This window comes from Saimiri boliviensis, chromosome 14 (genome assembly GCF_048565385.1).
Source record: "Saimiri boliviensis isolate mSaiBol1 chromosome 14, mSaiBol1.pri, whole genome shotgun sequence".
Taxonomy (NCBI): domain Eukaryota; kingdom Metazoa; phylum Chordata; class Mammalia; order Primates; family Cebidae; genus Saimiri; species Saimiri boliviensis.
This window is the reverse complement of record NC_133462.1, coordinates 73,977,546-73,995,888: the sequence shown is the minus strand read 5'-3', so window position 1 is coordinate 73,995,888 and position 18,343 is coordinate 73,977,546. Positions and strand designations below refer to the sequence as shown.

The 18,343-nt window shown below is 40.8% G+C and overlaps 1 protein-coding gene across 6 annotated transcripts in view; it reads right to left on the bottom strand.

Moving 5' to 3' along the window:
- Positions 1-2,522: 2,522 nt before the first annotated feature.
- The window catches only part of DISP1 (dispatched RND transporter family member 1), a 172,339-nt gene continuing 156,518 nt past the window's right edge, over positions 2,523-18,343 (bottom strand). For all 6 annotated transcript variants that reach the window (XM_074385234.1, XM_010340918.3, XM_039463484.2 and 3 more), the window contains one exon: positions 2,523-14,245. In XM_074385234.1, the coding sequence (XP_074241335.1) occupies positions 10,664-14,245 (3,582 nt within the window). In that variant the 3' untranslated portion in view covers positions 2,523-10,663. The remainder of the gene's footprint in view (positions 14,246-18,343) is intronic.

Here is an 18,343-nt window from a genome sequence, read left to right as displayed (position 1 = left end):
TGGTTTTCAGCAGAAGGACATTTATTAAGGACATTAGAAAACTCACTGAAATGTTGCAAGGACTGGAGGCACCCAAGCTTCTAGGAACAACTTGCAACACCACATTGAAGAATGGTCCTGGGAAGGGAGCTGCTGACACTGACAACCCCCAAATCACATGCATTTGCAAGTAAGAACCCTGGTCCCTGCTTGTTTCACCGCTTTCAAACCAAAGTCCATCTAATTGGTAGAAACTAAGTCACGTGCCTGCAGCCTTGCCGCCAGCAAGTCCGGAAATCCGTGTCTGGCCGCCATGCTGGGAAGGTAGATCCACAACACGGGGGAAGCCTTTGAAATAGGGAGAGGCTATTAAAATGTGAGGGTACGCAGGAATGATCACAGTCTGCCACACACAGAGAATTCCCCTTTCCACGAATCACTGTGTGAGACAGAAAGTCTAGATTCAAATCTGCCTTCTTTCTGGAGGCCCCTGTTCAAGGCCTTAGTTTTAGAGCAGATGAAGAAACCTATAGAAAAGAGATTTTAATTTTGATGTGACTTGAAGACTCTTTTATGGTCTTTGTAAGTTATTTTAGGCTGACTGACGGCGCCATAGATGCTATGACCACCCCCATGACCCACAGGTACGCACCTCCGGAGGGCCTTCCGGAATTAGAAAACCTGAAGTAGCTGGAAGATCATGAAAAATGGAAGAACAGGCAAGCCCTGCGGTGGCTAACTCACCCGAGGCATTCTTATATTGTTTCTTATTCCAGTTGCAACTTCTCCCTGTTGTTAGAAACTTCGTGACCTGAGGGGCGAAATTCTTGGAAGGCTCTGACTTTTATCTGCAGTTTGCAGCTCTCTCCTCTGGTCGCATCTATAACACCTGGCCCAAACGTTCAGGTGCGAGCTTGCTTAACAGGCATTGGCTAAAATCTATCTCTGCCGCTACACAGCTGTGTGATCTTCGAGGCGTTACCTAAGTTTTCTTATCCTCAGTTTATGCATCTGTAAAATAGGGTCATATTACTGACTTCCTAGGTTGTCCAGGGAGTAAATGGGTAATAGATAAAAAGGGACCACATAGATGGTAAACCCTCAGGATTCTGTCCCTTCTCCTTTCTTTTTTTTTTTTTTTTTTTTAAAGACGGGGTTTCACCATGTTGGTCAGGCAGGTCTTGAACTCCCGACCTCAGGTGATGCGCCTGCCTTGGCCTCCAAAGTGCTTGGATTACAGGCGTGAGCCACCACACCTGGCCCTTCTCCTTTCTAATGATGTTTTGTACACTCCTGTGTTACAATACTTACACTAAACTGTGCCGTTTGGACATTTACCTATTTTTAAAACATCAGGCAGACAGCCCCTTCTCTGCTGTGTGGCCCGTTGCTTTCCTGCAATGTAAAAAAATACATAAAATACAATATTGGAAAACAAAGGAAAGCTAAAATCACCTATTTTCCAAGCACATTGAAAAAATTATTAAATAATGTTAAAATTACTCGTTCATTTGCAAGTAGTCTTGTATCTGACTCTGTTTCCTAGAGGAAACCTTGCTGACCGTTGTGTTACATCATTCTCATTTATTTGCAACTTATTTTTTTCCCGTTAACAACGTACCATGAATATCTTTACAGGTGACTTCATAAAAATCTACATCATTCTTTTAAAAATCTACCACATATTTCATAGTGTTATTTAACCAGGGCTCTTCTGGTGGACAGCGCTTGTTTCGAATTCTTGTGATGAGCACTCCCATATGTACACATGGTACACACATATGCCGTCGTTTCTGGAGAGGAGACTTCTAGAAATGAGACTCTTCCATCACAGACTATAAACATCCACAGTGTTGTCAGAAACTGCCCTTTCAAAATACTGTGTTGATCTTCATCCATCCAAACAGGACCTCTTTCCCCCACATCCTTTCCGACACTGGAGGCCATCTATCTAAAATTCTAGACAACCATATAAGTTAAAATGATAAGTCATCTAGAGAATAGATTTTCCATTTGTATCCCTCCTTCTATCGAGTGCCTGTTTATTTCATTTGCCCATTTTTCTATTGGCCCTCTTTTCTTTTACATTTGTATGATAGAGATAGTAATCCTTTGTTTGTGAAAGGTGTTGTAAAATAGATTGTTCTTCCAAGTAGTCATTTATCTTGTAATGATTTGTTTACTAGTCTGCACTCTTGGAAGGCAGGGGCCGTGTCTTATTCAGGCTCTAGTAACTGAGGCAGTAGCTGGCTTATTGCAGGCTCTCAGCAGTGTCTGTTGGATTAATGCGTGAATCTATACATGGACGGCAGATAAATCAAGGGAACGTCAGTGTCCATTAGCAAAAACACTGAGTTAGGGGATTTTAAAATAAAACGTGTATTCTGGAAAATGTCAATTGTGTCTATCCATTTTCTCAAAGTTTCATGTGAAGTTCAGCTTACTGTAGCAGAAACCACTGCAGATCTTGGATTTTGCTTTTCAATTTCTGAGTATTATGAGACCCTCAAAATAAACATGAAACATATTATCTGACAAAACCCATAAGTACCAGATTTTAAAAAACTAGAAAACTAAGTATCTACCTTGAATCAGAACTAAATAAAGAGAAATATGCTAGTGAGTAATTATATCAGATGAGGGGTCATATGGATGGTTAAAATTAAAGTGATATCAAGGAATCATGAGGCACTTTTTGTAATGACTTCATCATAGTAGGTTTATATTGTGGAAAAAACTCTGGACTCCTACTGTAAAACTCAGGCAAGTGATCAAGTCCCTTAACCTCAAGCTCATCATCTGTAAACAAGGGAAACCTATCTGCCTCGACATCTTCAACAATCTGTCTATCCTTTCAGCCATTTACTCGTTCATTTCTTCAAAATTTTTTGGCAGACAACTTACAGTGAAGACTGGTTTAATTAATGTATTTATTTATTTCCAAGACGCAGTCTCACTCTATCGCCCAAGCTGGAGTGCAGTGGCAAAATCTTGGTTCACTGCAACCTCTGCCTCCCGGGTGCAAGAGATTCTCGTGCCTCAGCCTCCTGAATAGCTGGGACTGCAGGCATGCACCACCACACCCGGCTAATTTTTTTGTATTTTAGTAGAGACAAGGTTTCACCATGTTGCCCAGGGTGTGCAACACCTGGATCTTAAACTCCCGAGCTCAGGTGATAAAGTGCTGAGATTATAGGCATGAGTCACCCTGCCTGGCCAAAGACATTTAATTTAGGTAAGTATGTATGGAAAGGTGACTTGCACACTGTAAAAAATATGCTACAACCATAATATGAAGGATATTCTTAAAATTATTTAGCTTATAAAGTCAGAGTGGAAAATACCTCTATGGTACCCCCAAAATGTATACCCCAACGGATATACTGATACAGCTTTTGGAACATAAATAAAAACATCTTATTTAAAACACAGTGAGACAGACTGGAGTAGAATACAGTTTTTATTATATTTTATTATCAGAGGTCACAGTGACACAGACTGGAGAATACAGTTTTTATTATATTGAAGTATTTGCAGCAAATCTATACATTGAAAACATGTATGTACACACATTTATATACTATATAATATATACAGTATTTGCAATATAGGCAAACATATACATAGCATCTATGTGACAGGGAATCAGCTGAGAAAAATGACCTGCTTGAATGTTTGCAGGATGAGTTTTAATGAGTAGAATTGAATGATGTGATGATGAGCATAAAAGCTATTGGATAGTAATAGTTACACAGCATACTTTTTAATGTGTCATATCTCATTTAACCTTTGCAACCCCATGAGGTAGGTATCATAAATATTACAGATGAGGTATTAGAAAATAGATGGCTGGTCTTGATCTCCAACCCAGGTCTTTGTTGTCAAAAACAAAGTTGTTTTTATTTTTTAATCCCTCAATTTTTTAAAGACCTTGGTGTTGCAAACAGGAGTGATTGTAAAATGCTTAGGACTATCTGAATCCTAGTTTTGTTTTAGTGTTTTTACTTTTGTTGTTGCTGTTATGTAAAAATGAGGGTCTCATTTTGCTGCCTATGCTGGTCTTGAACTCCTAGCTCCAACCAATCCTTCTGCCTCAGCCTCCCAAAATGCTGGGATTATAGGCATAAGTCGCAGTACCCAGCCATGAGTCCTAGTTTCAACACATTTGCCTCTTATTTTTAAAAAGTCTTACTTGTGCAATTATGTGCTTTGTAAATCCTTTCTTTTTGGAGAGCACTGATTTAGCTTTTTCAAGACAGTAGTTTTCTTGAAGGCAAAGGCTCTTGGTCAACAGAGGCCCTGCCTTTGTGCCCTGAATGCAATGACTTTCAGTTGAATTTTGTCTCTTCAGTGTAACAAAGTGCTGACGAAGAATGCCTGCTCTCTAAGAGTTAAGTCTAGTGAGGGAGACAGATACATCATCGGACAATTATCATCTGGGACAACAGATGCTGATGGTGAAACCTGGTGTTGCAGCAAAAACCCAGATAATTTATCTGCTCCTTACTCTAAGGGAATTGTGGCATGCAAGCAGGTGAAATTACCCGTTGTTTGCTTCAGGATGGTCCAAACTGCTTTGAAAAAAAAAAAAACTCATCAGCCCAGTTCTCCCAAGACCCAAATATGACATCAAAACAGAGAGAATAGGCCGGGTGTGGTGGCTCATGCCTGTAAATCCCAGCACTTTGGAAGGCCAAGGTGGGTGGATCACCTGAGGTTGGGAGTTTGAAACCAGCCTGACCAACATGGAGAAGCCCCGTCTCTACTAAAACTACAAAATTAGCTGGGCATTGGTGGAGCATGCCTGCAATCCCAGGAGGCTGAGGCAGGAGAACCGTTTATATCCCAGAGGCAGAGGTTGCAGTGAGCTGAGATTCTGCCACTGCACTCCAGCCTAGGCAACAAGAGTGAAACCGTGTCTCAAAAAACAAAGCAAAACGAAAATACAGAGAATAGAAAACTGTCCCTCCACCTCTGTGGGGCTGAAGGTAAATTCCCCCACTCCCATGTGGTTTGTAATAATCAACCTACAGATGAGAAAAATCAGTTTTTGTTTCCAGGATAGGATATGGGCCTAAATTAGTTTTCTGAATCACAGTGACTGAGAGGAAGGATTAAAGTTTTGTTTCAAATTGGCTTTTCTGACCTCTGCTTCCTCTCGGTTGGCATCATGCAGAGGTGTGTAATTTGTCATGATTGGCATGGAAGCCACTCATTGAAGGAAATTCCCCTTTATCTGCCAATCAGAGCCCAGGGTCCTTTTCAGGGCAGGGCAAGGCAAAGAAATTCAAGTTGGGATCTGTGACAAAATTATTCAGCAATTCAAGATTGTTCGGTATATATTTAGTTCCATCCCACATTTTGACGAGTAACACATGCACTATTCAGGAAACTAAAAGTAAAGAGAAAGCTCTCAAAAAGAACGAACACTGGTGATCTTCAGTCTGAGTGAGGATATCGTCAGAGATTTGCTTCTTTCTCAAAGCCGTTCCTCAGATCTCTTTATAAACAAACCTTACTGGAGGGAGAGGAAAGCTTGTGGCTTCACACCGCGCCCCCCCATCGGTTAAAGGTACATTGAATTAAGCACTTGATTGCGGCCACAATAGAGAGAAATATGTCACCCTGCAGGTGAGAGAGCTTCCCAAGATAGAATAATACAGCTAGTGGGAATCAGAAAGACCCCATTGAGGACCATTTGAAAATACTTACTATTTTCCCATTCTCACTTAGTATTTAAGACATCTGGTAAAGTTCTCACTAGAGATGATCCCATTGGACCGTTTTTAAAAAAAATTAACAAGATTTGTAATGATCATACTATGTTGCAAACACAATAACACTATAGTTTTTTAAACTTTAGAGCTTTGTTTTCTTAGGCAGGCTAAACAGACTCTTCATAATCTTGTTTATATTATCGGTTTGCTTAGCAAATCCTTTCCCCTTTAAATAGTGGAAAGTTAAAAATCCAATGCATTGATCAAAAATGGCCAATTAGGGGATAGAGATTAAGCCAATTTTATTCTGTCACTTTGTCTCAAATTAAAACCAGCTCTTATAAGAACCCAATAAGAACTTACTGGGTTCCAAAGAAAAATATTTTTCTTTTCTTTTTTTTTTGAGATGGAGTCTCATTCTGTCACCCAGGCTGGAGTGCAGTGGTGCAATCTCGGCTCACTGCAATCTCCTCCTCCCATGTTCAAGTGATTCTCCTGCCTCAGCCTCCTGAGTAACTGGGATTACAGGCACCCAGCATCATGCCCGGCTAATTTTTATATTTTTAGTAGAGACAGTGTTTCACCATGTTGGCCAGGCCAGTCTCAAACATCTGACCTTAAGTAATCCACCTGCCTGCCTCAGCCTCCCAAATTGCTGGGATTACAGGTGTGAGCCACCGTGCCAAATAAAAATATTTCTTGCTAAAAATAATCTGCCCTTAATTTTTTAGGAAGATGTAGATTACATTACAGAAAGTTATATATTAAAAAAAAGATTTGAAAGGGTAAATGTTGAAGTTTAGCTATTCCAGTTAAAAAGATGGAATTGAACTATTTCAACATGATCGTCACAGGGTTGTGAATATCACAGTCATTAAAGGCAGCACAAAGTGTAGTCATTTTAGGGGTCAGGTGAGAGCAGCAGAGGTGTTGACTGGTATTCAAATGTTGGCTTAAATCCCTTAAGAAGGGAACCTGTTTTCTACAGCATTAAGCTGAATAATTTTGGCCACCGATTTATCTTCTTACTCGAAATAAAAACTATGTAATTCTCAAGGTTACCTAAAACCGTAAGAACAGGCAAGCTAGAAAGAGCTCCTTCTTGAATTGACTTCTGAATACAGACAATTACTGCTGAATTGCATGTCCCCCCCCACCAAAACTTAAAACAGCACTTACGTCCCCAGAATCTCAGGAAAGCATATTTATGTGCAACAAATGCCCATCAGGCTCTGCTAAGTTAGTGAACTGTGTCCTAGTTGGCACTGCTATTGTCAACTTCATGTTCTAATTGATGGTTTAGAGGATCTGGTGGAAACTGTTGTTGATCCTGGTTACTTAATTGTTTTTGTGTGAGCACCCTCTGGTTTACAAAGCTAACAAGAAGTGACATCTTTTCTTTACATACATACACACACACACACACACACACACAAATCCAAAATAATGGCAATTAAAACACTGTTAAGAAAAGGGCACAAGATTCCACTCGTCAACCTTGAATATTCATTACTTACATTTTTGCTTTATATTTAATGTGAAGATATGAAATCTTAGTGTACAAAACCAAACATAATGAAAATGTCTAACAAAAAAAGTTGTAGGTTAATGTAACAATAATTGGAGATAAACTAAATGCCAGCAAACATTTCAGAATGATCCACTATGGCATACAGGATATCTGGATGTGATCGTTTCTTCTACATAAAAAATAATCCCCTTGTGATTTCAACAAATTTCTATTTTTGTGGTTATGTTTGAACCTTATGAAAAAATGCCAGTTGAGTCTGGATTTTCTTAAAACACAGGTTTAATTTTTTTTCCCTTCTAAAACGACTCTCCTAATTAAAGTGAAAAGATGCAGCTGTTTTCAAAGACACTGTTTCCTGATATTTCATTCACAAACTATCCTAACTGCTGGCAGAAAGATGGTTTCTATGTGAGACAATGGGAACTGGGAACATTTCCTAATCTCCTGTAAAATCACATTTGTAAACTGCTCTTCACATCACCCCATGCAAAAGTTTAAAATTTTAGAATAATTGAAGCTGGGGCATAGATTACTACAGTAACATTTAATAGCAGCTTAGCATACCTTTAAAGAATATTGTTCTAGACGTATGTGCATTTTACAGCAATTATAAACAAGAAATGAATACACACATGAAGCTGTGTAGTTATTTAAAAAAACAGCTTGTCTCTGAAAAATTTCTTGCTCTTGGCCTATTCCACTTTTCAATAAAATCGGGATTTAAAAAGTAACCTTGAAGGGGGAAGTCGGGAACAAATTTGATAACTTGGACTCAAACCTTAAAGATGTGCTTTGCTGTAGTAACAGTCTGTGAATTCTTTCCATAATCAAATAGTTTCCAAGTTACAAGTATTTCACAGACAGAGGAAAGAGCTCTTTTCCCTATGTATCTGCTTTGCAAATTACCTAGAAGACTGGATGAAATTTTTTGTGAAACAGTACTAGAAATAGTGACCCTTTGCTGCCCAGTAATGAGCTAAAAAGAAAAAAAGAAAAATTTAAAGCTTTCTAGCCCTAGCAAATAAATACTTTTTAAAAAAAGAAATCCATTTGTGAAAAACTTAGTCAATTCAAAGTCCTAAATCTGGAGATGAAATAAATGTGAAAAGGGTTCACTGCTGCATTCAAGTTTCAGGGTAATTAATCAGAGGTGGGGGCTGGGGGAAGGGGAAGGCCCCTCCAGCCTCCTGGAGCCAGAGCAGGCACCATGCACGGTAACCATGTCTCCCTGATGGAACCCAGGGAGGAGACATAGGATGTTCCCCCTCCTCCCTCTAGTCTTCATTTTCATCTCATGTGACACTTAGCTTACCTGAAAGCCTTCAGGTTAGATCATCCATAAAGAAATTGGCATTTTTTAAATTGCCTTTAAATTCAATCTGTGTGCGTGCCCAGCAAAAAGTGATTTTGGGCCACTAAATTTTCACATAACTTTATGGTTACACATTTCAGAGGGAAAACAAAGACTCTAGTGTTGAGTATTGTGAGTCCTGTTTTCAACTGTTCCTTCTCCTCCATATGTCCCTTTATTTATCTAACAGAATTAAGTGCAATGGGAATGGACACAAGCTCCTGAATGTCAGAGTTTAAAAAATTAACTGGTTTGAAGAGGCAGCTTAGCAGCAAAATATGTGAGAAACATAACACGTGTGAGGGTTAGTTCCCCGTACGCTGCCTCAGAGTTAGCTGTCATACTTGAGCAAAAGTTATTTCCATCTCTATGTGAACTAGTGGGAGTGCCATGCAGGCTCCTGGGGGCTAGTCCTCCTCCTCGCTATGTAATCAGAGTCTGTTTGGGTACTACAACTGCACAGGGCATAGAGGCTCCATCCGTGTTCACGGGAAGAACAATTCCGTGAACTGCAAATGTTACTGGGAGGACATGATTCCTGTTTTCAAGTATCTGAAAGATACCATGTGGCAGAAAGATTAGAGATGTTTGTTTTCACTTGAGAGAACAGAATGAGGACAAACTGGCAGAAAAACTACAGGACAACAGATTCTGGTTCAACCAAGGTAGACATGTAGTAAGCTACTTTCTGGTCACTGAAGCAAAAGCTGGAAAGTTACTTAAGAAAAATGAGGTTTAGTGATTGTGTGCTGGAGTCAATGGCCCATAAGCTCCCTTCCTGCTCCTGACAGCTTTTCTTCAGGCCCTAGAATAATAGGCAGATCTAATTTGGAAAACTATTCCTAGAAAATAACAAGTATAACTTTTGGAGGGAACATTGTATTTACAAATATTTCCACTGTTTTCTTCAGAGGACCAAATTGGAGGTAGAATTCCAGAGGGAAGCGGAATGCAGAGGAACACTTCCAGGACGGGGCTGGAATGCAGGAAGGATCGGATGACACCCTGTGATGAGGGCCGTCATCTGAAGCATTATCCAGAAAGCACGATCCAACAGCTCAATTACTGTAGACTGATCTAACATGAGATACCCAAGTGTCATTTAAGATGCTGCCTGAAGGCTTAGCATTTCCAGGTGTTAGCTGCATAAGAAAATAACCCTCACATGTCTTGAGACACTCTTTAACAAAGGAGAAAGAAGCCTTCTAAACATGGCCCCTTAGGGGCAGAGTTGGAAGTAAAACTTCATACAAGTTCCCTTGCTCTGAATGCTCACCCGACCTGGATCTATCTTTGTCATCATGCAATGTATCTTGTGAAGAACAGCACTATTTTGCGTGATCACATCTCTTCATTCATGCCTTTCCTTCTGTGCCTCTAACAGAATTGTGGCCTGACACAGATGATGCTCGTGGCTCCTGAGTTAATAGCTTTAATAACTGAACAACTGTACCTTTTGGCTAAAGTAGAAAAGACACTGATGTGGATGTAAGTGTGCTCTTGGCTTCATGTGAAGTCTACTCAAGCAGGCACATGGGATGCGTTATTAAGGTGCTTGGCAATTGCTTTTTTACATGAGGCTTCACCAAAAATGTAAATTTTAATGTTTTTTAGTTCTTGAATCCCAACTGAAGTGGCTCTATTAAAATTAGAGCAATTCCTAGTATTCATGCTGAGCAATCGAAAGTCCCGATTACTGCCACCAAATACTCTAGAATGAGTACATCAGGTTAATATGGTGGCCGGGAAGAACTGAAACGTCTACGAAATTCAAACTTTAAATCTCTGATTCACAGCAGTGGGAGGGTAGAAAGAGAGACAATTATTTTTCAAGCTGGGCACAAATGTAAAAAACAACAATACTTTTGAAAATATAAAATCCAATCATCATTCAAGCCGACAACCTAATGCACTCAGCAGATTTGTAAGTTCGTTTGTTCCTACAAAATATAAAAGTATTCTATCATTGTTAGCGTGAAAGACGCTTGTTGCTGTATTTTTGGGCTTCTTTTCTAAGCCTCTGGATTTTACTTCCATTTAAAAAGAATAATTGAGGCACTGGTTCTGAACTGAATGCCGTATTTATTATAGTGTTTTTATTAACAAACTTTCACCAGAAAGTTCTGAGTGTGTTAATACAGCAGGCACATTGGCTTCAATGTTTGGCATTTGACAGTCCGCAGAATTGCACTTCATTCTCACAATTCTGTCACAACTTTGTGAATTGTTTGGACAGGACCTACAACCAGCCTCTCCCATTAAATGATTAAATATGACTTTTGGTTCATTCTGATTTAAATGTTCTGAGTTCACACTTGCATCCATCTGTGACAAGCTCAGCTCCACTTTCCCTCCTGGCTTGTTTTCTGTCTCTCCACCGCTCTCCTTTCCCACGTCTCTATTTTTACAGTGTTCCCTTTGTTTATTCTCGGGGTCGCAACATGTTTTGAGTAACGACCCAGTGCTTCTGCAGACAAATGACGATGGTGCTGCCATCTTTGGAAGATGCTCTTCTGTGCTCTGAAGACTGTGTACATTGGTCTTGCCAATTCTTTCTTGGGCCTGAATTTGCTGCGCTGGGTGGAGGAAAATGTTCGTAGACAGAGAATTCTGCATCCCAGCTGGCTTTACTCTGCCCTGCAGGCAGGGACAGGGGTGGATGTGTGTGAGGGGGTGCACAAAGCCCTCGGCGGCTTGGGGTGTGACCTTCAGAGATGCCACGCCGTTTTGGAGCTGGACAAAGCTGCTAGCGGTAGGAGCACACTGGTGGCACAAGCACTCTCCCATCTGCTGGCAAGAGTGTGGGCCATATTTCAAGCATTTGTAGGCATTTGGGCAGCTACATCTCTGATTCAGAGAGAAGAAGTGACACATGGTGTGCTGTTCGAGAGAGGGCTGCAGCAATGCAGAGCCAGGGTCATTTTTGGTGCTTTGGCTGAGTTCACTGTTGTAAGCTGCGTGCACAGGCATCCCTAAATTCTTTGCTTGGCTGTTGAAAAATTCAGAGCAGATGTGGGTTTCTTCATAAGTGGTCTTCTCAGAGGCAGTGGAGCTGTGGGAAGCCAGAGGTTCTAATTCATAAAACTCATGCTCCAGTTCCGACTTTGGGCTCCTGGGATCTAAATGATACGCATTTATGGTGTGTGTTTTGCTCTGTCCCTTGTCACTAGGACTTGCAGACAAGGCTTGGGAAAAGGCACTGCGCTGTAGTTTTCTAGGTAAAGGAATTTGACCACAGGTACCCTGCGGTCCAAGGCACCGACACATGCACTGGAAGAAGAAGGTGGCAAAGGCCCAACTGATGCACATGATGAGCATCATGAAGGTGCCTAGCTGGGTGTAAGCTAGAACGGTGGAGGGCATCATCATGGCCCCAGCCACAAAGGTGGTCAGGGCAGCCATGGCGATTGCAGAGCCCATGCGGCTCAGAGAGAAGATCACCTTGCCTTCTCGGTCGGGATCGGGGGCCAAGCGGTAGGCAACCCCATAATGGACGGCAAAGTCTACGGACAAGCCAACGGCAACTGAAATGGTGACAGATTCCAACACATTTAGCTCCCAACCCAGCAGGACGAGAGAACCGACAGTGACAAAGATGGTTCCAGCAATCGAAATGATGGCGTAAAGGCTTATGACGATGTTCCAAGTTGTCAGCAGCATCACGCTAAATGCAACAGCAACTGACAGCCCCATGGCAATGAGGGTGCCATCCGAGAGGCTATCCTGGAGGTCATAGAACTCCAGATTGCTGACAAACCAACCATTGCTGAGGCCTTCAGGGGCCGAACTCAGCTCATTGGATATCCATGAGTCCACCTCTTTATAAAACTGATGCATCTTTTCATAAGCCAGTGTGAAGAGGTAGGTACTCTGGAACTCTAACACCACTGCCCTGATAGTATCATTGATATCAAACCTTGGCCCTGGGGTTTTCTTATACAAATGGTACCCTGTACTCCTTTCCAGCTCCATGATGGCTCTCTTGATGCACAGCTCAAAAATCTCTTGCTTATAGGGGAAGCTCCAGTGGCTGCAGCACGGGTACAGGGCAGGCTCATCACAGTCCTGGTTCTCCATCCACTGTTTGAATGTCTCAATGAAGCAGCTGGTGAAGTCCTGTTCATCAGTCTGGTAAAAGAATGTTTGGTTTCTCAGTTTTTGACAGAAGTGCAAAATCCAGGCCTGGGAAGCAGGGCTGGCAATGTTAAAGCTGCTATCTAACGTCAGCTTCCCTTTGTTCTTGGGATTTAGTGGATTGCCATTGTCTTCTGGGGACACGCCCCAGATTACTGTGATGGGCATGTGGAGCTCCTCGCCATGGTGAACACGTTCAAACATGAAAAGCTTTTTGTATTCCGCATCGTAACGCTCAAAAGGATGAGACGACCTGAATACCTGGAACTCGGATAACTCCAGTGAGGGCAGTTTCATCTTTGGATTTATACATACAATGTAGGCCCCACCTACAGTTAAGGCAAGGAACCAAAACAGCCAAAGGTAGCGAAACTTAATGACAATGCATGGCAACACTTTTTCAAAAAAAATCCGAGATGCTTCTGAAACGGCAAACAGTACTTTGTGGCACTTCCGGCAAGCCACGGTCCAGCAGCTTTTGTTATCACATATTTGCTGCTGGGGCTTTTTGAAGCAAGTGAATATATTAAGAAGATACCGTTCATGCAGCACAACAACTGCTGGAAGCCACGTGACCATCAAAACATAATTCACCAATATAGCTGTCCCTGCATACACCCCAAAGCATCTGATTGCTGTAATGTTGCTAACATAGTTAGCGTAAAAGGCAGCGGCAGTGGTAAAACTGGTGACAAACATGGAGAGGGCAGCGTGCTGCAAGGTGATGCTTACTGTTTCTGAGGTTTCTGCATGAGGCTTATCAAATTTGGTGTAGTTCCAAACATCGCACAGGACAAAAGCATCGTCCGCTCCAATTCCAACCAAAATAATGAGGGCAGTGAGGTTCATAAAAGGAAAAAATTCGAAGTGAAATACTACACGATAGAGAAAATAGGAAACAATCAAAGAACTGATTATTGCAAACATTGTCATCAGCGTGATAAACATGGACTTGGTGTAGACGCACATGACTAAAAGGACAATCACAATAGCTATGGCAGGATACACAGTATCCATTAGAAGATAATCCTGAAACAAACTGTGTTTGATACCAAACTCAATCCCGGTGATGGTGGTCACGCCGTCAGAAGAGTTCCAGTTTTCGAAGTTGTCCAAGTAAATGTTCATCATGCTCTCCCCTTTCTCTGTGGGAGAGAAGAGCATGCTGTATTTTAAAGCTGGTGTGGCATAGTCAGCCGTCTTTGGGGTTATAAAGTCTTTGTCCACCAAGTAATGGAGGATCTGGTACACGGCATTGTACTTGGTACATTTGCGGGGCACATTGGTGCACTTGAGCTGGTCCTTTCTTCTGGCTGCCATGTCCCAGCAGTCTGGTCCCAGAGTGCCATTTTGGTAGTGTTTGGCACAAGTCCGAAGCAGCTTCAAGGTATGAGAAACGTCTCGCTCGACTATTTTCTGACAGGACGATCTGTTGTTCAGAATGGCGATGTAGTTCCCCAGCGTCCAGCTGGGGCAGCAGGAGGCAGCAGTGGTCCTCTGGCAAAGATCGCCAAACTGGGGATGAGATCTGATCTGTAGAGATGGAGACAAGCAGAAGGACTTCAACTTAAATTGGTTCGCCATCGTTCAAACCGGAAAGGTCTCAACTGAGGTGACCTTGAGGGACAGGGAAAGTTACGAAAGCTAAACAAGTATCCTCTTAAATTAGGAATCAGTTTGAATGCAGGGTGAGCTACTTCCCCCAAATGGTCTCATGTCACAGGATACCCTTTAGGTTACTTTCTTCTGATTAAAAACTACTGTTTGGGGATGACACGCAAGTATGAAACAACTTGAACCAAAGCTAGTTTCAAAGGAGATCAAATTAACACCTACTTTAGTCAACAACTCTTTTCAAAGTCACTTTAAAAAGCCATAAAGTGGGTAGGTTGTGAAGCTTAAGTATATACATGTAAAGGATTAAGAAAACAACCGTACAATTGATACATGAAACAAATTTGTGGTTTTGCCTAAAATTCTGGTTATCATCATGAAATTGTTGGTGACTAAAGTACTACATTTCAATCAACACAGTTAGAGGCAAAGATGATATTCCCTAGAGAACTGCTTTGGTCTGAATGTTTGTGCTCCTCCAAAATTCAAGTTGAAACCTAATTCCCAGTGTTAGTGTTAGGAGGTGTGGCTTTTTGGGAGATGACTAAATCAAAGGGAGGAGCCCTCATGAATGGGATTCGTGCTTTTATAAGAGGCCAGATGACACAGAATGTCCCATCTATGAGGAACAGGTCCTCACCAGACTGAATCTGCTTATTTCTTGATCTTGAACTTACCGGCCTCTAGAAGTGTAAGAAATAAATTTTTATTGTTTATAAATTACCCAGTCTGAGGAATTTTGTTATAGAAGCCCAAACAGACTAAGACAAAAACTGTCTGGTAAATCAAAAAGTGACCCCAGTAATATCAAAAGTGCTGATGTTAAGAAGCATAAAAGTTTGGAATAAAATTGTTTCCTGAAATATGAGTAGAAGAGGGAAATGTTTCTAAAGTATGATTTATATCTGATTTTTAAAAATTGGTATATACAATAAAATAAATGCTTAAGAATTTAATTATTTCTTCCATACAGTTTATTCAAATTGATAAAAATCCTTCTTTTGAGAACTTTCTCTTTTGGTAACTGAGGGCCTACTGCACATTAGCAAGTATGATAATTGTGGATTTAGTGTGGACAGTATTTCATTTAAAATACTATTCCTAGAGAAGGCTTTCCATCTTATGGCTGGTGTTATAAAAAACTGAAAAATTGTTCCATCACTGGTTTGCTAGATTATGATGAAGTCTATACCATTCATCCTGTATATTAGACAAGTAGCCCCTCTTCTCTGAGGTGAGAATAATAAATATTCCTCTTCTCCTGAGCCTCACCAGAGACTTCTCTTTAGGAGTACCAGAACTAAAGATGACCTGGTCCTATCCGTTTCTCTCATCTCTATTTACCAAAGGCTGCTCCAGGGAAGAAACTCCAAAGTTCAAAGAGGGAGTGAATATTTTTTTTTCTAGTAGAATTAAAAACACTCTTTACCTTGATTAAACCAGGCTTTATCAATCATGCATTGAAATGTCTTCTCAAAGGAGAGAAGCTGGCATGAATCACCTCTTTAGAACTTGGACTCACCCAAGAACCAAGTTACCTATGCTCCCTGAACTCTGTTTGTCAAGAGACTTTCCTGGGACTAATCCTGTGGGGGTGGGGTGTAGATGAAACAGGACTGGCCATGTGTGGAGAACTCTGGAAGCTGGGTGACCTACTTCAACAGTTCATTATACTATTTCTCTACTTTTGTATATGCTGGAGAGTTTCCATAATAAAAAGTTGTTTGGTTTTCTAAAGATACTCTATTGAGGGTAAAGTAAAATGAACCGAAAAGGTTGTTGTTCAAATGTACTACGATAATATTTACTTTTACAAAGGCTTCATTTTAAAGCTCATTTTTGGGAGCAATCGTAAACATTCCATAAACTGGATTAATTCATACTTGACAGTTTCCAGGTAAAAACATTCACATATTCTAACGTAGGGAAAACTGAGCCACCTAATAACAGGAAACCCGGAATGGCACCTCACTGGTTTTGATGGCAGATTACCAGTTTCACCCTACAAAGAAGTAACATACAAATCACTAGTCACCTTGATGAACTGAATGAAAGGTAGTGCAACCCCAATGTCTGACAGTTTTCAGATGGAAGAAAATGAACTGTATCCATTGTGAAATTCATTATCAGCTAGAAAGAAAATACCTGTAGTTGCAAATATCTTTGCAAATGCCAAAGATAACGGACATGGAATTGCCAACTAAAACTGGGAGAGAAAGCACAGAATTCTGTCCTTGAATAACCTTCTCAAATAATAGCACATTTTAAAATGTGTATAGTTGACCAAAGATTAAGAAGTTAGACAGTATAGACCGGGCATGGTGACTCACACCTGTATTCCCAACACTTTGGGAGGCCACGGTGAGAGGATCACCTGAGGTCGGGAGTTCGAGACCAGCCAGACCAACATGGAGAAACCCTGTCTCTACTGAAAATACAAAATTAGCTGGGCGTGGTGGTGCATGCCTGTGATCCCAGCTCCTCGGGAGGCTGAGGCAGGAGAATTGCTTGAACCCGGGAGGTGGAGATTGCAATGAGCTGAGATTGTGCCACTGCACTCTAGCCTGGGCAACAAGAGCGAAACTCCATCTCAAAATAAAAGAAGTTGGACACTATAAACACAGACTACATACTGTTTTGATGGCTGCTATTAAAAACCAGTGCTAGTAAGTCACTGGGGAACCAGTCCTCCAGTTCAAAGGTGGTACTGACTGATGCTCAACCTTTGGGAAACCAGTTTTGAGAACTCATATGGGCTAAGAAGAAAGGACAGAGAAAAGACATCATGACTGGTTTTCTCTACCCTGAGTTAGATGCCAGTACCCTGAATTTAAAGGAATGGAGTTCAAGGAATTATCTATACTTTTTGAGAGTAAAGTCATATGTTCTTGGTCTATTCATCCATTCAAAAAAAAATTTACTGAGCATCTACACAAGATGAATAAGGCACAGTTGTTCTTCCTCTCAAATTGTTTACAGTGTGGTAGGGAAATCAGACACAAGAATAAATAACTGTAATTCAAAGTAAGCAGTATGGTATTATATGTAAGGGCTTATGGTGACCTACAGAGAAAGTACCCAAGTCTTTAAGTGTGATGTGGCAATGGCACTAACTTAGTCACACGTGACTGAGATAAAGAAACACAGAAGCATGTATTACACTATGGGGCTTAAAGAGACTGGAAAGCAGGTATGTCTTCATACAGAACACACATATTTTGCCATATTTTTCGAAAAAGGATTTGTAGGAATAATTTCAAAATCTTTGAAGTTTGTAAAAATAAAAATGGAGTTAGTAGAAGCAACTTCTTACTACTCTCATGAGGAATATAGCCTTCTAATTCTAGTTATTCACAAATGGATGTTTAAGGGAATCATTGTGTTTTTGTGGTTATAAAATGTCTTTGTATACTTCCCTAGTTAGATAGTGGCAGGAGTGGAGTTGACTTAAAATAGAAGGTAAAGAAAGAGAAGAGAGAAAAAGAAGAAGACAGCAGAGAGTTTTAAATGGTATCTTAGCTTTTAAAACTATTGGCTGAGTTGGAGATATTTTAAGAAGCTGAGAAAAGAATAAAAGGGAGAAAAATTAAACTCTTAATACCAGGTTCAATTGACTGCTGGACTCTCCTTCCCCACGTAAGAAAACTCCTTATGTATTAAATGTTTAAGGGGAGCCTAGAGAGAAAAGAAAAAGCAAGGGCTCTGCCCTCTTCTTTAAAACAAGAATGGGAAAATAAGTTTCTCGAATCTTCTAAGCTTCAGGGGTTTTCCAGCTGTCCACAAATGTTACCCTAGTAAACAGAGTCTCTGACAACAAATTTCAAATCCCTTTATAAGCTGAGTCCTCAGAGCTCCGACTTCTACAATGTACATAGACTGTGGAACAAGTAAATGGTTTCCAGCAGAGTCAAGATTAGAGAGACTCACTTCTGGTTACTAATGACACCATCAAAAGGCAGAAAGAGGTAATGAAGAAGAGTAGGGAAACCAACTGAAGCTCCTTTGGAAAGTGTGTAA